The 21,611-nt window shown below is 51.5% G+C and overlaps 1 protein-coding gene across 5 annotated transcripts in view; it reads right to left on the bottom strand.

Annotated features, from left to right (window-relative positions):
- Positions 1–6,117: 6,117 nt before the first annotated feature.
- The window catches only part of NOS1 (nitric oxide synthase 1), a 148,931-nt gene continuing 133,437 nt past the window's right edge, over positions 6,118–21,611 (bottom strand). For all 5 annotated transcript variants that reach the window (XM_073312326.2, XM_073312328.2, XM_073312325.2 and 2 more), the window contains 6 exons: positions 20,984–21,071; positions 20,372–20,493; positions 19,410–19,558; positions 18,468–18,662; positions 16,992–17,110; positions 6,118–16,210 (listed from right to left, as the gene is read on the bottom strand). In XM_073312326.2, coding sequence (XP_073168427.1) covers positions 16,195–16,210; positions 16,992–17,110; positions 18,468–18,662; positions 19,410–19,558; positions 20,372–20,493; positions 20,984–21,071 — 689 coding nt within the window. In that variant the 3' untranslated portion in view covers positions 6,118–16,194. The remainder of the gene's footprint in view (positions 16,211–16,991; positions 17,111–18,467; positions 18,663–19,409; positions 19,559–20,371; positions 20,494–20,983; positions 21,072–21,611) is intronic.

A 21,611-nucleotide genomic window follows, 5' to 3' on the forward strand; every position in this document is an offset into this window, starting at 1 on the left:
GTAGGGAGCGTCTGCAAAGTCCGATTCCAAGAGAGGCGCAGAGCAAAGGCTGCGTGCCCAGCCGCGCCTCAGGGGCAGAGGAGTTAGGGAGCATCTGCAAAGTTCATGCTCCCCGAGAGGCGCAAAGCAGGGCGCAGGGCCCACCCACAAGCAGGCAGAAGAGCTGCTCAGGCTGAGGACTGCAGGAGGCGTTCGCGTTGCCCATTGCAACAGCGCCTAGGTTCTTGAGCTGAAAGCGAGTCCAGGGTTCTGGATCTGACTTCGAGTTCCCAACGTGAGCCCGGGTTCTGGATCTGACTTCGAGTTCCCAACGTGAGCCTGGGTTCTGGATCAGAATTTGAGTTCCCAACGTGAGTCCAGCTTCTGGATCTGAATTTGAGTTCCCGACGTGAGCCCCGGTTCTTGATCTGAATTTGAGTTCCCGACGTGAGCCCCGGTTCTCGATCTGAATTTGAGTTCCCAATGTGGGTCCAGGTTCTGGATCTGAATTTGAGTTCCCGACGTGAGCCTGGGTTCTGGATCTGAATTTGAGTTCCCGACGTGAGCCCCAGTTCTCGATCTGAATTTGAGTTCCTGACGTGAGCCCCGGTTCTCGATCTGAATTTGAGTTCCTGACGTGAGCCCGGGTTCTGGATCTGAATTTGAGTTCCCAACGTGAGCCTGGGTTCTTGATCTGAATTCCAGGTCTAGATCTGAGCCCGGGTTCTCGATCTGAGCTCAGGTTCCTTTTTCAATATGTTCTGCCAGCACTAAGGTTGCCAGGCCTCCAGTTTTCGACAGGAACGCCAGGTCAAAAAGGGACCCTTGCGGCTCCTGTCAGAACTGCCAACTGGGCCGTTAAAAGTCCGGTCAGATGCATCCGATGAAGTGAGCTGTAACTCACGAAAGCTTATGCTTAAATAAATTTGTTAGTCTCTAAGGTGCCACAAGTCCCCCTTTTCATTTTGCGAATACAGACTAACACGGCTGCTACTCTGAAACCTGTCTCTTGCAAGAGACTGCCCAGTGTGCACCAGCAGGAGGCTCCCCCGCTAACAGCTGAAATCCCTGACAGCTGTGTTGTGGGGGGCCCGGAAGACATCTGGGCGGCTGGTGGAGAGGTGTGGCCAGTAGGGTGGCTGGCGGAGAGGCGTGGCAAGTGGCCAGCAGGGTGCCTGGTGCAGAGGTGTGGCAGGTGGCCAGCAGGGAGGCTGGCAGAGGGGGCCAGAGCAGAGCCCCGCAGAGAGGCAAGGCTATGGGCTGTTGGGGCGACGAGCGAGTGCCCGAGCAGCAAAGTGTGTAAGGGGCCTCCTTACCCACCCCCTTCCACGCAGGGTGGGAAGTGAACTCTGCAGATGAACCTCTGAACTCTGGGGCTGCGCTGGCCAAGGACAGCAACTGTGAGTGGGGTGCGGAGAAGGGACAGGCACGTTAAAGGGACTTTTGGGTTGCTGGACTTAAGACCCTGAGGGGAAATGGACACTGCCCAACTTACTTGGGAGTGGGTCTTTTGCTCCTGGTTTGTGTTTATGAACTCTAGTTGTGGTGTTTTCCCAAATTAATGCTGAATTACTTCCCTCCTTTTATTAAAAGGTTTTGCTACACTCAGACTGCGCTAGCGAGAGGGGAAGTATGGCCTCTTAGAGGCACCCAGGGGGTAGTGTGTAATTGTCCCAGGTCACTGGGTGGGGGCTCGAGCCGGTTTTGTGTTGTATTGATGAAGCGGAACCCCTAGATACTGAACCCAGCCCTTGTTGCTGCTGGCTTCACCTGGCAGAAGGGTTACACATCAAAGGGTGGTCACCATCAAACCCCTTTCTTTGACCCCGTTTGACTCCTTCCCAGCCCAGTAATACCTGAGCTCAGGGAACGTGCCCTGGAACCCCAGTAAACCACCCTGGGAGGGGAATATTGGGAATGGCTGAATGTAGTTACTTTGGCCCAGGGATCTCTCAGTGCCTCTGCCCTACAGCCCTGACACCTGATTCCCATTAACATGCAACTGCTAAAAAGCTTTGTTTTTTTCCTGGGCTGTATGATCTCCAACTCGACCCTGAAGACTACAGCCCGTGAATCCACTGCCTGGGCCCTGTCTCAGGCCTGTTTTTCTGGGTGGGCCAATTGTATGAAAAAGTGGCCCAGTTTTTGGAAGACCCAGCATTTCTCTTACTGCTGTTCTACCTTTCTCAGGGTGGGCTGGAGCTGCTTCAGGCTGTGGCTTCACTGATGATCACTGAACCCGTAACCGGACCTGCCCTTATGATCCTGTTCTCTCCCCACCTCCATTCATTCTTCCCAGGGTTTTATGGACAAGTCCCACTCTGCCAGCTGAGCTGCCGCTTGGAGGAATGCACCCTTCAAGAGGAGCCCTCAAGAGCTGCTCTAGGAACTGTCCATTCCCCACTTCCTCCCCATGGCGTCATACACTACTGTACCCCTAGCTCAGGGCGCCTTTCCATGGCCCCCTTTCTGCACCTAACTCACTCATCCGTCATGAGCTTCCGTGGGCATTCGGTACCTTCATAACAGCCCAACTCTCAGCTGCGTAGGCACTTTGCCCCAGTCCTGGCTCTGTCAGGAGGAGGCCTCTAGCATTTCCCCCTGAAAGGATGCAGGAGAGATGAAGGGCCCACAATTCCACCCCCCTTCGGATTGGCTACAGTTTCTCAAGTTCCCAGGACCCACTGTCTGCCCCTCCTTGCTCAGGGTGTTGACGGGGGGCCATTTGACAGCGAGGCTGCAGCTGCACCCATCCCCTCATTGCTGCCCTACCTTGAGTTTTTAACTTGTTCTTTATCACCATTCTGCTCTTGCTCGGTTTCCCCTCTGGGGAGCTGCTGCTGCTGCGCTCACTGCTCTGACGGGGCTGCTTTCCTCTCCTGGGTGCTGTTCTTCAGACTCCTTCTCCTCTCTGTACTCCTCTCTGTAGCCTGAACAGTCTCTGCCTCGGCTGATAATGCTCCAACTCTACGGGCTAGCAGCTGATAGCGGCAGGATTCCTGGGTTCTCTTCCCAGCTTTACCAGTGATGCACTGGGCTAAATTCCCCACCCTCTGAGCCCCACTTTGTAAATAATGAGAGAGAAAACACAACTCACTTCAGTGTCTTCCAAACAGATTTTATATGACCAATTCAGAGCCAATGATCTTCTCCTCTTCTCAGTCCTCAAGAAACTAAAGTGTTGTGACTCCATCTGAAACAGGAGGTGCCGAGGTGCCACCAGTGCCTGAGGCCTCAGGGATGGCAGAGAATTGATTAAGCAGGATAGGTCCAGATGGTCCTAACAGGTGATCCCTGGTCCATGCTTCAGAGGAATGTGAAAGAACCCCCAGGGTCCCTGCCAATCTGCCTTTGAGCAAAATTCTTTCCCAACCCCAAACCTGGTGATCAGTGTGACCCTCAACATGGGCCAAACCTCTAGGAATAGAGCATTTGCTGTACTGTCTCAGAGCACTGGTCCTTTTCATCCAGTGTTCTGTGTGGCCCAAACCTGATGGTTCAGAGGAAGGTGAAAAAACACCTATAATGCAGCTGATCAGTTGTGCATCTGGGAGGCAAAATTTCTTCCTGTCCGCTTTAGTTGGCCGGCTGAAGCCCTGAAGCATAAGGCTGATTATACAAATTATCTTAGTATTCAGGGCTGCAAGTGAGCTCATTATCATTGGAGCAAGACAGGGGCTCCTCCTAGCTCCTGATCTGAGAGAACAGAGTCAGTGACTTGCCCCGCTGGGGTCCCATGGGCTTTGTGGATGGGCTCCTGTCTCTCTTGCTGTTGCTGTCATTCACACTCACGCTGTCTCTCTCTCTCTCTCATGTATAGGCTGAAGACTTTCATGCACTGTGAGGCCTGTAAATTTTCACTATTATATCACAAATGTTACACTACTCCAGGACATTGTCAGAGTGCCCCCACCCCGACACTCCAGCCAGCCTCCAGTGGCAGGTGTGAGAGGGAAAGCAATGGGAAGGGGGAGCCGCCCCCTTGTGACACCCAGTGATGTCATTGCCAATTCGACACCACTTTTCAACTGCCAATGAGGCTGCTGTGTTTCAACCGCTTTCGCCTTCTAAGAGGAGGTATTTGGGACTAGTCATCTACCCAGCTCCCATCAGAACTGAGCCCTTCTCCTTCTCATTTACCCCAAGGCCAAAATTTTCAAAATAGATTGCTCAAAGCTGAACAGCTAAGTCCATATGTAGGCACCTGAAAGAGTGACTTGGTTCCAAGAATTGCTGACGTCTCATTGACTTCAGTGGGAGTTGTGCGTGCCCATCCGCTCTGGAATCAGGCCAAAGTTACTTAAGTGCTTAAATATGAATGAGTGTCATAACAGGGCAGTTTGTCCAGCCACAGCGCAAAGGGCCGGCTAGGCAAACATAGGTCACTTTTTTACTGCTTACAGTTTGGCCCCTTGATCTTTTCCTTGTTTCAGTCTTTTTAACGTTAGTGCCCTTAGTTACTCCCCACCTTATATTTTCTTTCCTGATGCCCCATTTCAATCAAGAGAGACGTGCTTTTTGCCAGACCAAAATCCTGGATCTCAAGCCCCTGGAATTTAGCAGAGGTTTTGAATCCGAACCTGGATCTGAATTTACTCACCAGCTCCCATCTGTATAATGAGCTGAAAGAAAGTCACAAGGCCAAACATCCCTTGCCCTTTGGGTATTTCAAATCCAAATCAGAAATTTGCTGGATGGCCCCCATCTCTGGTATCGACTCATCATGCATGCGATAGATCAAGGAGCTTAGGAAGTCTCGCTCTTGCTCTCTCTTTCACCCACACACACCTAGATTTCGTCCACTTTTTTATTTTGACTGTAATGCAAACAGGCATAGGTATTTCTGAAGAATGGATCCCACTGTCCACTATCCCCTTCTTAGCGCCTTCAGAAGACTCACTGCACGTACCCACTAGGAGGTGATGTGCTTTGCTGCCAGGCCCTGTCCCCTGTGCTATTAGCATCTCTGGGTCCATTAACGATGGACCTGAGACCAAACCTCATAGCTCAACACCCCAATCTTTGGGGAAAGGGTAGAAATCCAGCCTGGGATCAGAGTTCTGTGCCCCAGGCCCATCTCCAATAGCGACCGGTTCCAGTGACTGGGAAAGCCCTGGTGGAGCTGGGGAAGCAGCGTCTCTTGTGGGGTAACAGCGCTGACCGGCCTTTGGGTTATTGGCCAGACTGTTCAAGCCTCTGCCGGGACTGAAGGGCAGGGTCTGGTCCAGACAGAACATCCTGGAGAGATGCGGTTATGGGAATTGTGACACCCCATTAATGAGCCCCGCCCCCTCTAAATTGTTGACCATTGAGATCTCTGCATCAGAGCCCACAACCAGTGCCAATCCCCCTTGGGGCTGGTTCTGCCCTTTTTATCCTAGTTCTTTAGGTTTCTTTGAAGCTTCCCCATGATTAGCAGGCAGCCCTTTGTGGTGTGAGACTCCCACTAGCAAACACACTGCCCTGGGGATATGGGCACTGGCTCTGGATTTTTCTGGCCTGAAAGGCTCCATGGGTAACTTAATTGTTTTGGAGATCAAGTCCTGAGTTGCAAAATTTGGATCTAGATTCTGATCTTGAACTGAATGTCCCCCAAGTACAGGCATGTTAGGATCTGGGCTTCAGGCGTGTGTGTGTGTGTGTGTTTAAAAGCAGTTGTATCTAAGTAAAGGCAATATATATCAGCAGACAGTACAGTATGCATGGGCAACATTACACCTACACAGTGATTCTACCCATCTCACCTGCCCCCAGCCACCATTCTTCATGCCAGACAAGCATTCCAGTTCTCTCTGGCATTCACTGCACTATGATTGTGCAGCTCCAACAATGGATGGTGTCCAACAGACAGAGTAGGCCTCTCACCCTGTTCAGCTTAGATGTTTTTCCAGTGTAAGTACCCCGCAGAGGTCTCACACTGCAAACGGGGTTATGATGTAATGCTCAGAAACCAAGCAGCCCTGCAAGAAAGTGAGCATCTGTCACAGAGAAATACAAGAGATCTCACGGTGTTCTTTTTTACATCACCAGTATTTTCTACTATTGTTAGTCAGTGGAGGGACAGTGGGATGTGGTGAGGTAGACAGGGCATTTCCAGTGTCAAGAGAACAAGAAAAAACAACTAACAAGACAGTCCACCAGATTTCATCCACTTTTTTATTTTGACTGTAATGCAAACAGGCATAGGTATTTTATTCCATAAAATCAAAAGATTGGAACTATACAGAGAGGTGCATGCTTTAGAACAGTGTGGATACCTTGCAAACAGAGCAGGAGTCAGTCCATGAGAGAGGTGCTGGAGTACACTGTATGAATGGCAGAGATTTTAGCAGCATTGAGAGCTCAGAGGTAGGGGAAACCATGTTTCTGACTGCTTAAAGCACTGATATGATCAAATACAACACCTGCCCACCCTCACTCCCGCTCCCAACCCCCACCCTCCTTCCTCAGAAAGAAACCTACATTTGAATCACATTTAATGCTACAAAATATACCAATCTGTCCACCCACCTCAGGAAACACAAAGTGAGAGTCAAGCTGATGCTCCAGTCTTAACTCATGGCGTCGTTTAAAAAATAAACGGAAGGCACAATGATACGAGGGGAAGGCGAAGGGTCACTAGGCTGAGAGAATTTGGAAAAGATGGAGTTCCAGCTAACACGGGAAAACCCAGGACAGTTAGAGGATTCAGGAAACCTCTAGAATGTAGAGGTTTCGCCAAACCTTTGTCACATTTCACAAATGTCTCCATTTCACTTTTGCGCCTTTGCTCTTCATGAGACAAGTCATTTAAAAACCTGAGATTTTCAAATCTGCCTAAGGGAATTGGATACCCAGTTCCTTTTAAAATCAATTGGAACAGAGCACCCAAAATCCTTTGGGAGCTAGGAGAATTTCAGCCTGTGTTTCTAACTAGATGGGAGCCAGTGCCATTCAACCAGTCCTGCTTGAAAGGCACTCTTGCCCTGCTTCCGGGGAACCACATACAGCCCAGAACTCAGACTTTGCCAGAAACAAGAACTCAATCTTCACCATTCTTCAGTTCTTTTCAAAATATAAGAAACCAGGATTTCTGAGGGGCTTCCCAAACGGGCCAAAGCTATTTCTTCCAGGTCAGGAGTTGACCCAAACTTGGGAGTTCCTGACATTTGTCTATTTTACAACACTGTAACCAGAATTGATGTTTGCCCTGCATTTTCTTGGCTTTCAAACCGTCACTTCAAGGCTGCATATCAGCAAACCTCATTTAAGGAAGGGTCTGAAATGCATTCCTACATCAGAAGCATCAGAGTGAATTTTGTTAATACTCCATTCTATACCCCACACAGACATGAATGGCTGCTTTGGAGTCATGCAGGCTTGTTAGTTAAAGGTGGATTTAGATACAGTTTTTTAAAAGTTGTATTTTTCCTGAAGCTGGTAGATGTTTTTTCAAATTTTGATTTTTTTCAAGGATTTTTTTGGACAAAAGATTGAATTTTAACTAACCCCCTCCCCCCAACTCTTGAAGACATTTTTACAATCTCCCTCTCCCGCCCTGCTATATGTTTTTTGACTGGATAAAGTGCTGGTCAAAACTCGGTCTAATTTTAAAATGTCAATGAAAAATTTCAACAAAAATGTCCCCATTTTTTGGTTTTGCATTGTTCAACCAGCTGCAGTTGTTTTTGAAATGAATGGATTCTGCTATGAACTCAGCACTCTTTAGCGGAGTCGAACACAGCCTTGGATGGGTCAATCAGTTCACCCTGGAATCGACGGGAGCAGTTCACACACATGCAAAATGTCTGGAACCTCATTAGTAAAGCTAAAGCTGCTTGTTGGTTGGCACTTGTGGAAACACAAACTTTTACATTTTTTGAACACACGACTTAAAAAACCCCAATTCTTTCAGACTCAGGGTAAACTCCAGAGCAGATGGGGCAGGGGTTGCTGCATTTATTGTCTGTTTTGCTACATTTTCAAGTAGAGCTAGTTGAAAATTTTCTGTCAGAGCTCGTTTTTTGGTTGGAGAATTGATTTTTTGACTAAACTTTGTGCGGGGGGGGGGAGTCTCAAAGTGCCCACTTTCCATGGAAATTTTTGATTTTTCATCAAAAAACCAATGCCTCAAACCCCAAAGATTTCAGTTTTCAGGATTTGCATTTCCACCCGCCCACTTCCTGGATCCCAATAGGACCCAAGAAAATCCACATTTTCCATAGAAACCCAGTCCCACCCCCACATATAGACCATTTTCCAACTAGCTCTATTCAGTGGTGATTCAGAGCAAGCTGCTGCAAAGAACTAACCTGTGGGATCCCTTAAACCAGCGGGGGACCCATACACAGCTGGGTTTACTGCCTCTGAGTCGTGCCCACACAATCTGACCCACACTTTGTGACACAAATGAGAAAGAAAGGTACCTTCTTGTGTGATCAGCAACTCACTGTGAGCAGCTCTCACCAGCAGAGAGTTTATAAACGACTGTGTTTGAAATGAGCTTTGCAGCTTCTCGTCATTGGCCCTTATAGGCAACAGTACCCGCACGGGGCATTTTAGAGTCCAGGCCGTGTCCATCCTGTTGTAATACTGTCTAAGCAGGGAGAAGAGAGGCATGTGCTGTGATGTGTAAATAGTTCACATGCCATCCTCATAGCTTTAGCAAAACCCAGAAAACTCTGACCCCACTAGAGCCCATTTCAGTCCTGGAATGAAGCGCTTTAAATCCACGATCTCATTAGCTTTTTCCATCACCCCTGAAGTTTTAGTAAATAAAGGTAGTTGTATGGGAGAAGCCAGAGCTGAAATCCCACAGCCTGGGATAGATTTGGAACAAGATTATTAGGGAATAATGCATTGGGGGTGAGTGCAGCTTGGTGCATGCAAAGTTATAATCACTGTCCAGTTTTGGGCCCCACACTACAAGAAGGATGTGGAAAAATTGGAAAGAGTCCGGCGGAGGGCAGCAAAAATGATTAGGGGTCTGGAGCACATGACTTATGAGGAAAGGCTGAGGGAACTGGGATTGTTTAGTCTGCAGAAGAGAAAAATGAGTGGGGATTTGATAGCTGCTTTCAACTACCTGAAAGGGGTTCCAAAGCGGATGGATCTAGACTGTTCTCAGTGGTGGCAGATGACAGCACAAGGAGTAATGGTCTCAAGCTGCAGTGGGGGAGGTCTAGGTTGGATATTAGGAAACACTATTTCACTAGGAGGGTGGTGAAGCACTGGAATGCGTTACCTAGGGAGGTGGTAGAATCTCCCTCCTTAGATATTTTTAAGGTCTGGCTTGACAAAGCCCTGGCTGGGATGATTTAGTTGGGGATTGGTCCTGCTTTGAGCAGGAGGTTGGACTAGATGACCTCCTGAGGTCCCTTCAGACCCTGATATTCTATGACTGTAACCTCTCCTGCCCTCAGGCTCAATGCTGAGGCGTGATGATCGCCCCGTCTCCCAACGAAGCCCATGGAAGTTGGGGGTCCTTAGTACCTCACGAGAATCTGCCATCTCAACGCAGGTGATAAACAGTGCTGACTGGGGATGGGCTTTTATAAGCACTCAGCGTGGCCTTAACTCTGCTCACACTGATGCCAGTGCTGAAACTCCCCGCAGAAGCAAATGAGGGCCATGCTGAGCGCCACCCATCTCTATCTGTTCTGAGAAGGGCCATGATCCTCAAGGGAACTATGCGAGTAATTAAGAAATTATAATAATAATGCCAAACCTAGCAACAGATCTCACTCTAGCAATAGCCACACCTGTGTAGCCTGACGGGAGCAGCACCATTAGCCTAGAGCATAAAGTTTTCCCTCTCAGAATATCAGCAGCCCCTGGAGAAGATCCTCCATTGGGGTAAATCAGAGCAACTCCATGGACTTCAGTGGTCCTAGACAGATTTACAGCAGCTTAGCATCTGGCCTGGTGTATTTGGCTTAGCTCACGGACGCCTCAACAAGGACACCCCCTCTACCCCCATCAGTAATAACTAGGCCTCCGTGCACCGTATGTGTTTTATGGAGATTGCGCCCAGTGTGTACACACTCCTGCTTCTAAGGAGTTGGTCCTGCAAACTCTTCCTAGTCACATCGCGCTCGGGTAAATGATCTCAGAACGGGGCTCAGAACAGAGGCCAACTTCTGCTGCCATTTAGGCGGGTATACATTGACTGCCATTGATTCCTGTGGGAAGTGCCCGATCGATCTGAGAGCAGAATTTGGCTCTTTAAGGTGAAGTTCCTTGCTCCCTGCATCCCTCAGTCTCTCCTTGGGCTGGAATCATCGCTGGAGAGAGCCATCTAGAAGGGAGCAAGTCCCCAGAGCATTAGCATCCTCCTAGCTTTAGGTTCTTCATGCCCCACTGCCATCTCCAGAACCTACCTTTCCTGAAGTGGGAGGGATAGCTCAGTGGTTTGAGCATTGGCCTGCTAAACCCAGGGTTGTGAGTTCAATCCTTGAGGAGGCCATTTAGGGATCTGGGGCAAAAATTGGGGATTGGTCCTGCTTTGAGCAGGGGGTTAGACTAGATGACCTTCTGAGGTCCCTTCCAACCCTGATATTCTATGATTTAAAGAGTCTATGATTTAAAGTGCTACTGCCCCCCTTTTGCATGGCTGAGCAAGGGCTGGATGCTGGGAAGGCCTCTCCAGTGGGAGGTGCAGGCACAGGCTAGGGGTGTGAATTGATAAGGGAGGGGAAGAATAGGGAAATGGGCAATTGACAGAGGTCAATTACTAATCAATATTGAGTATAGATTAGGGGTAAAATATAGCAGGGAGAGGCTTCTTGTGCTGCAGCCTGTCCTCAGCTCTGTTTCTGCTTTCTTTGGGGGCAGAAAGTGATTTTGTTATTTGCTCCCCTCCCCTAGGGTGCTGTACACTTGTAATATAAAGACTGGCCAGTATGTTGCCCCCTGTCTAAACTTCCAGGCAGCTGCTGTGGGGAGGCAAAGTCTTGGGGACAGTTGCTGTGGAGCTGAGGATTAGCCGGCTCATCAGTCTAAGGTAAAGAGTGGAGCTGGTCAGGAAAAATGGGGAGCATTTTTTTCATGCACACTTGGCAAATTCAAACAGTCTTGACCAGATTTAGTAAGGAACCACCTGGCTGTTAACCCTTTGGAGTAAGAAGTGAGCTGAGGCCCTGTGAAGCATTTTGGTGGTGGTGATGGCAGTCTTTGCCATTCATGGGAATTGCCCGACCGGATCAGCCCACTGGTCCATCATGACCACTCTCCTATTGCTACAGGAGCTGTTTGGAGCGGCTCAGCCGATTGGAGCGTTGGAACTAGCCAGGGGGGACTGGACTGAATGGACAGAGAGCAGGCAAAGCCATCAATTGCACAAGATACATTCAATCCATCACCTGGCTATCTCCATTCTCCACCACCCATGTGCTACGTATATATTATACATACACACCCATTTCACCCAGCTGAACTGTGTCCAGGTGGCAGATGAAAGGTCTGTGTTTGTGGAATGACAGAGGAGATTAGCAGGATCATGTCCCCTTTTCTGGGGGAGGAAATTAAGCATATGAAACCCTTGCAGGTGAGGAGAGCAAACTGGCTACTAAAGTAAATGGAACTTGCTCAGTTAAAAAGAAAGCCAGCCCGGTATGTTAAAAGTCAACTATCCCAGCGAGGCAGGGCAAGCAGGTGACAGCTTCTGGAGCCCTTGAATTCAACTCACTCACTTGTCCCTTCCCCCATCCCTGTTCTGTCTCTTGGATGCACCAGGTGAGCAGGCTGGATGTAACACAGCTTTTAGCTCTCTAAGGCTGGGATTTTCAAAGAGAACTAAAGGAGGACTTTCAGAGTAGCAGCCGTGTTAGTCTGTATTCGCAAAAAGAAAAGGAGTACTAAAGGGCCTAATCACATCAGCCACACTATCAGAGGCTTGTTCACCTGCACATCTACCAATGTGATATATGCCATCATGTGCCAGCAATGCCCCTCTGCCATGTACATTGGTCAAACTGGAGAGTCTCTATGCAAAAGAATAAATAGACACAAATCAGACGTCAAGAATTATAACATTCAAAAACCAGTCGGAGAACACTTCAATCTCTCTGGTCTCTCGATTACAGACCTAAAAGTTGCAATCTTTCAACAACAAATCTTCAAAAACAGACTCCAACGAGAGACTGCTGAATTGGAATTAATTTGCAAACTGGATACAATTAACTTAGGCTTGAATAAAGACTGGGAGTGGATGGGTCATTACACAAAATAAAACTATTTCCCCTTGTTTATTTTCCCTCCTACTGTTCTTGTCAACTGCTGGAAATGGCCCACCTTGATTATCATTACAAAAGGTTTTCTCTCACCCCCACCCCCCGCCCTCCTGCTGGTAATAGCTCATCTTAAATGATCACTCTCCTTACAGTATGTATGATAACACCCATTTTTTCATGTTCTGTGTGTATATAAATCTCCTCACTGTATTTTCCACTGAATGCATCCGATGAAGTGAGCTGTAGCACATGAAAGCTTATGCCCAAATAAATTGGTTAGTCTCTAAGCTGCCACAAGTCCTCCTGTTCTTTTTGCGGATACAGACGAACACGGCTGCTACTCTGAAAAGAGACCTAAGGAACTCAGGTGCTCAACTCACAGTTAATTTCAACAGGCTTTGGGGGCCTAACTCCTCTAGGCACCTGGGGACATTCCAGCCTCTAGCAATGGGAGAGGCTGAATCTGGATGCCATGCCTCCTCCCTTGCTGCGCTTTTTCGTGTGGCTCATAGGTATTTTGGGCAGGAGGAAGAAGAGACACAACCCATCCTGCCAAAGCCAGCCTCTTAGTCAGATACAGACAGGGAGCTTTGGTACCCGCAAAGCTAATTCCAGAGCGGGGCTGTCACAGGGGCACAGGACTGAATGGGAAAATGAACAGCAGCAATGAACATGAAGGACACAGGTGGAAAGAGGAAGGGGTAAAGGACATTTCTTTGGGCATTCCTTTGCTTCCAGGCGGCATTGATATTTCCAGGAAAGATGGGCCTGGGGCAAAGTTTGGATCCAAATTCAAACTCTCCCCATGGTTTGGGGGAGGTGGGGTGTTGAAGGGAGAAGCAGGGTTTTGCTCTGGCACCTTACAGGAAGGTCAGCCATAGAATTCTGAGCTGGATCCGGATCCAAACTTCCCCAGTGTGTGGGATGGTGTGTGTGTGGGGAAGGGTGGAGTAAGGGCTCTCTCATCTCTTCCCCCACCCCCAGGGACTGGATCCCTACACAGATTTGTGAGGCACAATCTCTAGCAAAGGCATCCTTCTGCCCTTAATGCGCTCCTCCCATCAGCTTCCAGGGGACCAGGACACGCAGCTGGAAGGGTCGCTGTCTGCCTGAGCTCTCGGCCCCACGAAAAAACTCCCTGAAACTGGTTAGAGCTCTAGGCCCCAGTTACACAACAGCCACCAGGGTTTGTAATCAGCACATGGTACTGATGGCTCCAGCTGTGGTTTATGCCTGCACACCACCTGGTTAGTAACCGCGGCAGCTGCCCCCTGCCAGGGACCTAGGCTGGTGCACCTTTGGGGTTTGCAGTATGGGCAGGAGCCCCTATTCTCCCTAGTCGGGCTGGTCTCTTTCACCCCATCACTCTGTGCAGTGGGACAGCCCAGAATCCATTTCTCCATGCGCGGCGCTGTGCGCATGGCCCCTGGGCCCGGCAGTCCTTGCAGAGGCACTGGGGGGCAAACACTGTGAGGCAGCAGGGCGGGTGCAGACATACAGTCCTTGCTGCAAATTGAACCATGTCACTGTAACCACGCTACAGCCGTGATTTTGTAACCGAACAGGGGCTTAGCCAGGGATCTTTATTCATCCTCACAGGGCAACACATTGGGCCACCCTCACAGAACAGCATGCATGCAAATTACCACAAGGTGGCAGCATTTGTGCATGTCCCTATTTAAGGTCCGGCATGCTCGTTGAGCAATACGCTCCAAAGAGATGGATTGGGGCAGCAAAAAGCCTGGAGCCGAGCTTTCCCGAAGCTCTGGGGCCTCTGGGCCCAGGGTTTTGGGTCAGATCCATCTGTGGTGGGCAGGGAGGGTAAAGACCAGGGACGTTGCTGTGGCAGTAGGCAGCACACACGAGCGCCTCCCAACCTTGGAGGGTCGAGGCAGCAAAACCAAAGCAACCACGTAGTCACTGCACAGCGTGAGACCAGTGAACGCGAGCTGAAGTCAAGCAACCCAGCTGCCAAGTCGCACTTAGGCCGGGGGAGACTTCAGACCTGGCTGGACTCACTTTGTTAGAAGCTTGGCTCAGGGGGAGTCAGTGGCAGATCCTGGTCTCTGAAAACAACCCCTCGGTGACAGCGGTTGCGGGGACCTTCTCCCTTTGCCGTGCCCAAGTCCTGACCCCTCGCTGGTAATTCCCTATGCTGGCGGCAGGAGGGGGTCCAGTGCCTATCTGAAGGCACCAGTTTGCTCTTGCTGCCTGCAGTCGAGCCACAGTAGATGGCTATGTACAGTGCAGGTGGGGGAAGGGACGAGGGCTCCCAACACCCCCAAAGAACCTGGCAACTAGAGAAAGCCGCTCCCCCTGAGAGAGAGAGAGAGAGTGTGAGCACAAGCATGTGCCGGTGTGTGTGTGTGGGGGGGCCGCAGAGTTTCTACCTGGAAAAGGGGAGCGACCGCGGGGCTGCCAGCACGGTAGCCGTCCCTGTAAGAGTCTCTCGCGGGGCTGGATTTGTGCAGCGGATCTGAGCAGTCAGCACCGCAGAGCCTGGCGTTAGACAGCACCGGTGCCTCTCTCCTTGGGCTTGCTCCCCCGCTCTCCTGAGAGCTCCCGGCCCAGAGGCCTCGTGCAGTTTGAACGGTGGCACCGAGTGTGCAGCAGGCAGAGTGGGCAGGGAGAGGATTTGGGGGGTTTTGCAGCGCGGAGGCACCTGTTGCAGCCAGCCTGGCACCACGAGAGCTTTGCAGCTCCTTGGGGGGGCTGCTGCTGAGAAAGGACATCTCACAAGATCGCGCTAGGACAGACTTGCCATGCTTTGAGTATTCAAGGCAACTGTTACTCATTGAAGGGGACGTTCTGCGGGGTCAGAAACGCCCGTAGCAGACCCTATAGAGTGGCTACTTGCTGGCTTCCTAGCAACCTTTTTATAAGCAGGTGTCGCTTGGACCTGGGCAGAGATGGCTTCAGAGCTACTCCGACTCCCAGCCGTGTCACCTTACATGTTCTCTGGCCTTGCTGGAGAGGACTCACGTGCCCACTGCCAGGGCCCTGTTAATCGAGGGAAGCGACAGGACGCAACCCACACCTGATTCACAATCTTTCCTCCAGGGATCTCAGCTAACCTGTAGCCCTCTCGTGCCGGCTGGCCACGTTTACCCTCAACTCCCAGCGGAGGCTGGGAAGGTTCGGATGCAGAGTGGGCAGTACATCCCATGCTTCCCCGGGACCAGAGAGCACCCATGGGCTGCCCCATTGCAGAAACACCAGCCTGCATATATTGTGCTTGCACACTGCCCGCGAAGACTTTTGCACCAGCAGGATCAGCACAGGACACAGAGGCAAGAGAGGACTGAGCCAAGAGGGGGTGGGGTATGGGACTGACAATACAAACAGCACAGAGCTCACTTAGGTGAATTGTTACCCATTGAACACAGACGAGCCCCACCCCTCAAACAGAACAAAGCTCTGGGGCCTCCATCACCAGCAAGAAAGGGGGCGGTACTTCTTTTCCATCCAACTTCCACATGGGCCAGGCCCGGAGAGGCCAAAGCAAAGCGAGGAAGATGCAGCCATTCAGCCAAGTTCCACGTCGAGGTGGGGAAAGGGGTCTCTCCAGTCCTCACTGCCTGATCCGGAACGGCCAGCTCCCTGCCCTCCAGCCCCATCCCCCCAGATACCAACGAATGCAGATGATCACGAAGGTGGTGATTTCATGCAGCCGCAAAACACCCTCGTTGGACCGAGAGAAGAAGAAACGTAGTTTCGTAAGAGCCACTGCGGATTATAAAGCCATCGCACTTCAGCGGGGGACTCCGAGGAGGGAAATAAGGAGTGAAAAGAAACCGCCACAGGACAACAGAGAGAGAAAGGAAAGGGAAACCATCATCATCGGGACACGACGACAGGACGAGAGACAGAGCACTTTCCGTGGGCAGGCCCCGCAGAAAAGGAGCTGCCGTGTCCGTGTAAATACAAAACCCAGCGCCCTCCAGCTGGAGGGGGGCAGCTGCCGCTGCAGCTGGTTTGGCATCCCATCTGGGGCAAGGGGTTCTGGTTATGAGCAGAAAACCCTGCAAGGGAAAGAGGAGAATGACTAGCTACCAATACTCCCTTCCACGCTTAGCCCAGCAGTCCCCCTTACTGGCACGGGACAGTTAGCCTTTAAATGCCATGAGCACATCTGGCCACCAGCCAGTTGAGCTTCAGCATGGAGCCAGTAAAGCCACCTTAGATCCCAATGAGTATTCTGCCATTTGGTTTCAGTGTGAACGGGATCGGGCCTTCAGTTAGCTCCCTTGGCTGGGGAACTGGCCGTCTGGCTCCCCGGGTAGCCGGCAAGTTTGCCCCCCTACCAGGTGTGCAGCCCAGGCATTGGAGAGCTGTGGCTCCCAGGGAGCCTGACAGCTGGCTGGTCTGGTGTCCATTGACGAAATGGACACATTCCCACAGGACAAGTCAATTCCGTCCAATTGGCGCGTTCCCACTGAACTTTATTCCACCGGGAAATTTTCAACCAGCTCCAGCTGTGCCTGCCCACTCACGCGCTCTAGCTTGTCTGTTGTGCCAGGGGCTCGTGGAATGGCAAAGGCTGTGTTCGCGGATACAATGGGTCAGATTCACCTGGCCAGTTCCTTCTGGAATGGATTTAGCCCACTGAGTTGATCGTTCTCTCAAAGAAACTGTACTGCAGCTTTGTCTGATTCGACCTTTCAGATCAGGGGCCTGTTCCTGTCTCTGCTATTCCTGGCTTCATACATGCAAATAAATAAAAGGATCCTTCCGAGTTTTATTCCACCACCCACGCGCGTCTAAGAAACAATAGCGCAGGTTAAAATAAGCACGTCAACTCACTCATCCGTGTCCTTTTTGCTTTCCTCAATGAACGCAATTGACTCAGATCTAAGGCGGTTAGTCACTTCATATGTACGCAAGGTGACTCCAAAAATATCCTCATGGTATCGGTTGTCATCCTGAAACCAAGGACAACAGAGGCATGGCACCGGGAGAAGGGTGTGGTCACAATTTCTTATGGTATTTCTGTAGCACCTAGAGATGCTAGCTGAGGTGGGACCCCATTGTGGTAGGTGCTGTGCAAACACAGTGTGGGACAGTCCCTGCCCCGAAGAGCTTACATGCTAAATAGGCAAGAAAGGAAAAGCCTACAAGGGGAAACTGAGGCACAGAGCGGGGAAAGTGGCTTCTCCAAGATCACCCAGTAGGTCAGGGACAGAGCCATGATAGAATCCAGGTCTCCTGGCACTCTGTCCAGTGTCCACTACCCTGCGCTGCCTCTCTAAATGGCTACTTGTCCACATGCCTTAAGGTTAAAAGAGAGAGAAAGAGGGAGAAAGCCCAGGGGAATTGGAGACTGCACTACAGCCTCACAGGAACATTGCCATAGCGAACAGACGGCAATGCATGCGTACCAGTGCCCTGCACTGGATGGAATCAGAACCGCCTAACTGTATGTCATAGGCCCTATATTGCTAACAACTAGAGAAGCTTTCCTGTTAGCTCAAGTGGCATAGGCCTGTGCTTATGCAGCAGTAGGATCTGCATGGCCGTATTGTACAATATGTGACAACCATGAAGGTGCTAGGTGGCCATAGATTTGTTTTATTCGCTTATTACAGCGAGGACGCTGTAACCAATTTTTAGATAGGTAAATAACACGCACGGGGGGGTAAAGGCTATTAGCCGGCTGGACATTGCCGACTGTTCCAGAGACGTCTCCTGGGTAGGGCCAGCATTGCAAACGGACCCGGAACTGCAGCTTGTCCTGGCATTTCGCTGGCACCAGAGCTGCACCAGAGCTAGGCCAGCAGTGGGTGAAGTGCTAGTGTGGACAAGGCTAACGGGGTTAATCTGCAGAAGCCGAGCTCCCCAAGAAGCTGTCCCCCAACGGACAAGAATTCTTCCAGGAACCAGGCCTTTGCACAGACTTGCTCCCTCAGACACACTCCCTGTGCTGGACCGAGGCCGGCTGGTAACAGCAAGAACCATTCTGCCGATTTACAGATTTGAGGCAAGTCCCGGGCCCCTATGGTCTGCTGCAGGGGCTGGTCCTCTAATAGCTCACCCATCACCCAGCTCCTTTGGCAAGCGAGGGGCCCTGGAGGGTCGGCAGAACAGGACTGAGCTACCTGGTCAGAAAGCCTGGGCCCACGAGGTCAGGTCAAGAGGCTGGAAGGGGTGGTGCCTACTGACCACTCTCAGAGCTCATGGCCGCAATTATCCCTTCATCCGTGACCGTTCAAGAGGAAGCCCTGACGCCCTTGGCCCAAGCTTTCGCTGAGCCCTGCGGCAGGCTGGGGAGGGGCTACTCACCCTCAGCTTGCTAATGAAAGCACCGGCCTGCTCCACGGACAGCTTCCCCTGCTGCTTCACGATGCGCTGAATGGCCTTGAAGACATCCCCAGCCATGGTGACGTCCCCGCACACGTAGATGTGGCCTCCCTGCTCCTTCAGCGCTTTGTACACCGACTGAGCCAGCTGCTCCTGCAGCACGTCCTGCACGTATTTCTGGGGGAGACAGGAACGGACGTTGCACAGCACCTGTCACCCACAGCTCCCAAAGGTCCCAGCCCAGCTTTACACGTCACTTCACCCCTCCACCCATCGGCGCAGGGCAGCCATCTCTGGGGTGGAACACAGCAGCCATTTAACAACGCATGGCAATGCTGCACAACTGTTTGGGAAGAGAACTGAAGACAATCAGGGCCCGCATGTTCGAAGGTGCTAAGCGCCAGAAACTCCAGCTGAAGTCAGTGGAACTCCCCAGCTGCACAGCACCCCTGAGAAGCAGGCTCCCGGTGTGACTGTACCTACAGGGGGAAGCAGAGACACAGCGGGACTCAGCCAAGGCCCTGGGGTCAGTACTCGGCTAGGGGAAAGCGCCAGAGGATTGTTAATGTCCACAAGTGGCTTTAGGTCTCGTGGACATTAACAGGATGGAGAGGGCTGGTTAACGAGTCCGAGGGCTATCGTGCTGAAATTGCCTTGGCTGCTTCCTGTAAGCAGGGAACACCCTGCGGATTCTTAAATGGGAGATTCATTGGCCCACGTAGCTGTGAAAAGCTCGGGCCAAGCTCACGTCTTCAAACTAGTGCAGGCAAATCCCTCCAGGTGCGTGCACGAGAGGTCTGACGACATTTCCCCTACGTGGCTGGGAGAATCCACAGCCCTGGGGATGCCGGAGCTCCGCTCACCATCTGCGTTAGACTGGTCACGGCGACTCAGGGCTGGATGTAGGTGGCGTAGCAGGGTTACCTTTGGTTTGTCTGGTTCCCGGGAGTAGGCTGTGTACAGCTCTTTGAAGATGCCTTTGTTTTTGGCTAGGAGGGTCTCCTCTTTGTAAATGTGGTCGATCTTGGACTGTCGGCACCCAAAGACCAAAATCATCGGACAGGGCTTCAGTGCTGGAGCAGAGACAGGTGGAATAGCCGTGAGTCAGGAAACCATCCCCCGCACCCCGGTTCCCAAGCCTGGGTTCGCGCACACCCTCCTGCACGGAGCGGAGACAGGCTGTGCTTGGATTCCCTCTTTGCCGGCTGCCAGCCATTCTGTGCACTCTGAGGGAGGCTATTTTGGATACATAGCTCTGTTCCCTGGGACAGCAGATGGCAGAGGGGGAAGGGTAGAGGGTAGAGGAGATACTTGGAGAGATTGTGTAACCCCTCAGAGCCGTGCGCATGGATCCAGGCTCCCAAGTAACTAGCGCTGGGTGAAACAGGTCAGGGTTTTTGGGTGGGAAATTTAAAAAAAAAAAATCACTTTTTTTTGTTTTTGCAATAAAATATTATTTTTAACCCATTTTGTAATTTTTCATTGAAAAACCAGGAAAAATGGAATGAAGTGTAATCTAAAGAAAATAATTCATGACATTTTTCATTAAAAAAAAAAAAAAAAAAAAAGGCCAGTGGAACAATGTCAGACCAGCTCTAGGACAGGTCATCTCACGGTCAGCGAAACAGAGCCACGGCTACACGTACGCACCATCTGCCACTCAGCTGGACGCCTCGAGCGCTGAACACACAAGGGCCCACCCCTGGAGCTAACAGAGCGAGTCTATTAGCTGCAAGTAATAGGCTCCGGTCCCCACCGGGACCAGCCACTGGAGGGCGACACGGTCACATGCCCGCAGCAGGGGCATTGCCCTCGGCTTCGCTCAGGATGCTGTGGAGGCCTTCGCTCGCCCCCTACTTACCAGAGGCTGAAGCCCCCAGACCCACCTTTGTGCTCGATTTCAAAGAGCCGCTGCTGCCAAAAGCTCCGGAAGGGGGCGATTCCCGTACCTGGGCCAATCAGGATGCAGGGAACCTGGGGATCTTGTGGCATATGGAACCCAGGAGCTCTGGACAGACAAGTTGTCAAGTTAGTGATGCCCCTAATGGGACAAGGCCCAGGCTGGGTCACTGAAATCCTTGCGGGGGTAGAACCGTAGCGCAGACATGCGAGCGCAGACGTTTGAGTGGGGAAGGTGGGGGCAGAAAGTGGCGTTCGAAGCAGAACGCGTGGTAACAGTCCCCACCTGCAGTCCCCACCGCGCTCTCTTCTGTGCCCCCGGCTGTTCAGGGGCATCGGGTACCACGCCCCGCCCCATGGTCTGTACGGTGCTGTTGCAGACTGCTCTACGGAACAGGGCCTCAGCCCCTACCCCGTTCAGGGTGAGGAAGCAGTTCATTGGTAGAAATCCCTGTTAGTGCTGTGAGTGCACATGGCGGGCTACAGACAGGGATTCGGGGGCTCTCTGCTGTGAATAGCCGACAGATCAGTCAGTCTTGGAATGGTCTACACCCTCCCTGGCTCTCGGGGACTCCACATGCAGTGAACATGCCACTCACCCTCTTACAAAACAAGGCACAACTTCATCAGCCTGTATCCGGTTGAACCAAGAGGAACAGACCCCGTGGTGTATCGGTCCTTCCCCATCTAGGAGAGGAAAGGAGGAGAGGGTTTGTACCTGCCCCAGTACTGCTGAATGGATCGCTGCAGAATGCCCTGGCCATTTACCTCTCTGCCCAAACCTCCCCCAATCCTCACTGCGACGTCAGCCAACCTGTGACTCAGGGTCAGAATGGCCAGGCACTGGGTGGTCCCTGGGACCAATTCTGCTTTTCAGGGCAGGCTGGACCACTGCAGCACTCAGCACAGGCTGGCTTCTCCCAGGCAAACATCAGGGAGGTGCCGTTGGCTGGAGCAGGGCAGTTTGTGAATTTGCTGTGACCCTAAGATACTCCCTCTGCTGAGGGCCAAATGGGACCTTTCAGAGCTGTCTCCAGCTGGGTGAGTGCTTGCAAAGAAACCTTGGCCACAGGCTCCTGCTGGAGGTTTATCAAGCAGGTACCCCCTCCCCAACTAGGGTTCCTCCCACACGCCTTGAGAAGATGGCAATAGGCTTCTGTGCCACACCGATATTCTCCTGACAACACAAGCAGGCTGTGGGGCTGTGTGGAAGATGAACTTTCTGTA

This window comes from Lepidochelys kempii, chromosome 15, assembly GCF_965140285.1.
Source record: "Lepidochelys kempii isolate rLepKem1 chromosome 15, rLepKem1.hap1, whole genome shotgun sequence".
NCBI classification, from domain to species: domain Eukaryota; kingdom Metazoa; phylum Chordata; order Testudines; family Cheloniidae; genus Lepidochelys; species Lepidochelys kempii.